The sequence below is a fragment of the Bacillus rossius genome, chromosome 2, assembly GCF_032445375.1.
Source record: "Bacillus rossius redtenbacheri isolate Brsri chromosome 2, Brsri_v3, whole genome shotgun sequence".
In the NCBI taxonomy this organism is placed as follows: Eukaryota; Metazoa; Arthropoda; class Insecta; order Phasmatodea; family Bacillidae; genus Bacillus; species Bacillus rossius.
Window position 1 is genome coordinate 115,906,739 of NC_086331.1, and position 3,369 is coordinate 115,910,107.

Consider the following 3,369-nt stretch of genomic DNA (forward strand, 5'->3'; position numbering starts at 1 on the left):
GTGGGTTTTCTCGTGGTGCTCCTGTTCCCCCGCCAACGCCACTCTCATTGCACCACCCTTCATCGTCCAAATGACCCCAATACCAACCAGACGGTGGTAAGCCTTAGTTCGTTCACTTTCCCTTAAAAAAAAAAAAAATATCCTTTTGTGAAGTATACCCACCACGTATTTCCGCAACAAATGTTTTCGAAGCCGTTTTTTTTCCTGGCCAGTAAATAATTTCTAAAGTTTTTGTGTGTACTCCTAATCTTTTTTTTATATTGCTATGGCAATAATTAAGTTTGAATGGGATATATGTTTGCTGTCACAAGTTTTTTTTTTTCGTTTTCAATTTTTACTATCGAGTTACCCAATGTCCACGCAGTTTAACTCCGATTGTCATACAAAAATATTTGCCAAATTTCTGAAATCTGACTTGACGATAAAATGTGGTCATGTGACAGTGACTTTGGTAAAATAAATGTAACAATGGGAAAAAGAACTCTTTCCCACGCATTAATTTTCTATACTGTTAAGTAGTACTTCAAAGCCACTCTCTATAGCTTCATATGAAGTTGGTGCACGCGATACATAGTAGGTACGCTCTTCAGCTGACCATATGTCTTGGAAGTTTTCGCAGAATGCAGTAAATCACGCAAACCGAAGAAGTGATGCAACCCGTTTCACATCCCGTGGCATTAAAGCACGACCGACTCTCGTTCAGAATCATTAGCCGGTAGGTCAATCCTCGCTTCGTGACCTTCTCGCGCTCTTCCGCTGGCGCAACCCGCCAGGGCCGCCAACCCTCCAGCGGCGCTCACGACGGCCCTGATTGGCTGATCGCGTCGAACCTACCAGTGGCGTGTGCGCGGAGTCCATCCGCGACAGGAGAGAACCTTCTTGCTTATTGTATTATTAGTTACATGAAACATAATGCTTAGGGGCAGGCATTTTTCGCGAAAAGATCTGAACACTTATTAGACTGCAACAAGGTATACCCGGTCATGTGGTTTCTTCCTTGTGATTGGCGGCCGTCTGCGAGAGAAGTCGTTGCCTTATTTGATCGGGCCACTCAGGGCGCGTTTACTTCCGCGATGAATCACTGTGATTGGTGTTTTTACAATCGATATGTACCTGAGAGAAACTAGCCCAATCACGAAACACAGACGATGCTATAGTGTTTTAACTTTCATCTAGTCTCAAAATCTTTTCGCGAAATCATCATGCCCCTAATAATGCTCATTGGCTGAGGTCGCAAATCAAATCGAATGTCCTGAAATGCGTCTGTTCATCACTAGAGCCGTCGCCGTGCACAGAAAATGAACTGGATCCCTGGTACGCGGAATGCCACATCGGCGATCGTGTGCGCGGTACAAAAGGCACTGTACGTATAGCTGTGTATCGTATCTGTCCAACGTGGCGTGGTTTCAGTGTGCCTCCTTGTACACGGCAAATATAGCGATAAGCATTCCGAGTTCGTTGTCGTTTCTGCCTTCTCCACGTGTCCTGAAAATGACCTAAGTTTTGATGTGTACTTAAGGGGCCCGTCTAGTCGGGTTGTATGTGTGTTAGTGAGGCGGGATGATAAGCGCGACGCTTGCTGGTGCTTCTAGCGCAGTATCGCCTCTAAGCGCAAGGCTGTGAACTAGCGTGCAGTCTTCTCGTCGTCCATAGAAAAACTGAGAAATTTGAGCGGTGACCGTAACATTATATGGCATATAAATTAAGATAAAGGTGTAAAGCAAGCCCTTTCAAGAATCTGTACCGGTTGTTTTACGTCTACAAATTACTCTGAAAACACGTCTTTAAGCTATTTTAACTCTTATAAAAATACAGTTTAAAAACTTTATCCGAAATCAAATGAACTTTTCAGCCTTCAGTGAATTCTTTAACGCTTTGCGTAAACATACCCTACTAGGATATTTTGGGTAGGTTTGAAATCGCGTTGTTTTTCCTGAAGCTATGCGCCCGGGCAGACGGCGTCCTCAAGATACATCGTGTAGAGTGTCTGTTCGTCTGTGATGACGTTATTGTCAACAAGACGTACACTTAAGTGAATAAGTTGAGTTTGTTCGTCGACAAGACTTAAATGACACACAGGCCATCGTCGTGGAAGGTCGAGAGAGCGGTGTCGCAACACTGAACGCCTGCAGCTTTCCCAGCCGCCTCGTATGCTTGGCCGGGTCCACGTCTGCTTGGCCGGGCCGACGACTGCTTGGCCGGGCGGACGTCTGCTTGGCTGGGCCGACGACTGCTTGGCCGGGCGGACGTCTGCTTGGCCGGGCCAACGACTGCTTGGCCGGGTCGCCGACTGCTTGGCCGGGCGGACGTCTGCTTGGCCGGACCGACGTCTGCTTGGCCGGGCCGACGACTGCTTGGCCGGGCGGACGTCTGCTTGGCTGGGCCGACGACTGCTTGGCCGGGTCGCCGACTGCTTGGCCGGGCGGACGTCTGCTTGGCCGGGCCAACGACTGCTTGGCCGGGTCGCCGACTGCTTGGCCGGGCGGACGTCTGCTTGGCCGGACCGACGTCTGCTTGGCCGGGCCGACGACTGCTTGGCCGGGTCGCCGACTGCTTGGCCGGGCGGACGTCTGCTTGGCCGGGCCAACGACTGCTTGGCCGGGTCGCCGACTGCTTGGCCGGGCGGACGTCTGCTTGGCCGGACCGACGTCTGCTTGGCCGGGCCGACGACTGCTTGGCCGGGCGGACGTCTGCTTGGCTGGGCCGACGACTGCTTGGCCGGGTCCACGTCTGCTTGGCCGGGCCGACGACTGCTTGGCCGGGCGGACGTCTGCTTGGCTGGGCCGACGACTGCTTGGCCGGGCGGACGTCTGCTTGGCCGGGCCAACGACTGCTTGGCCGGGTCGCCGACTGCTTGGCCGGGCGGACGTCTGCTTGGCTGGACCGACGTCTGCTTGGCGGGCCCGACGACCGGAGCCTCGCTTGCCTCGTCTGTTGCTTGCGGCATCAGCTACACTGCCTGGAATATCATTCAGTGGTTACAAAATATTTTGTTGGTAGAGTCCTTACTAAATTATTTCGGCAGTTTTAATGGAAATATTTGGCATTAACTGCACAGTTTGTTTCGGCAGTTGCAGTGGAAATATTTGACATTGACTACGCAATATTGTGTCAGTATAGACCTTAATAGAATGTTTTGGGAGTTGTAATGGAAATATTTGACAGTGACTACACAATAATTGGTCAGTATATACTTCACAGAATGTTTCGGGAGGGTTAATGGAAATGTTTAGCATTGAATTCACTACATGTTATTTAGTATAGACCTTATGAAATAATTCTGCAGTTTTAAAGGAAATGTTTGGTGTTGACTTCGATATATTTTATTACTTTAGACTTACCAAAATATTTTTGCAGTTATAAATGAAA

At 49.6% G+C, this 3,369-nt stretch overlaps 1 protein-coding gene across 1 annotated transcript; it reads right to left on the minus strand.

Moving 5' to 3' along the window:
* Positions 1–1,939: 1,939 nt before the first annotated feature.
* LOC134528964 (mucin-1-like) lies at positions 1,940–2,947 on the minus strand. Its single transcript, XM_063362632.1, has one exon. The coding sequence runs from the start codon at positions 2,945–2,947 to the stop codon at positions 1,940–1,942; it is 1,008 nt and encodes a 335-aa protein (XP_063218702.1).
* Positions 2,948–3,369: the final 422 nt, after the last annotated feature.

Bases quoted from the DNA above. Each gene is read 5' to 3' on its own strand.
- LOC134528964 (XM_063362632.1), bottom strand. From the start codon at position 2,947: ATGCCGCAAGCAACAGACGAGGCAAGCGAGGCTCCGGTCGTCGGGCCC.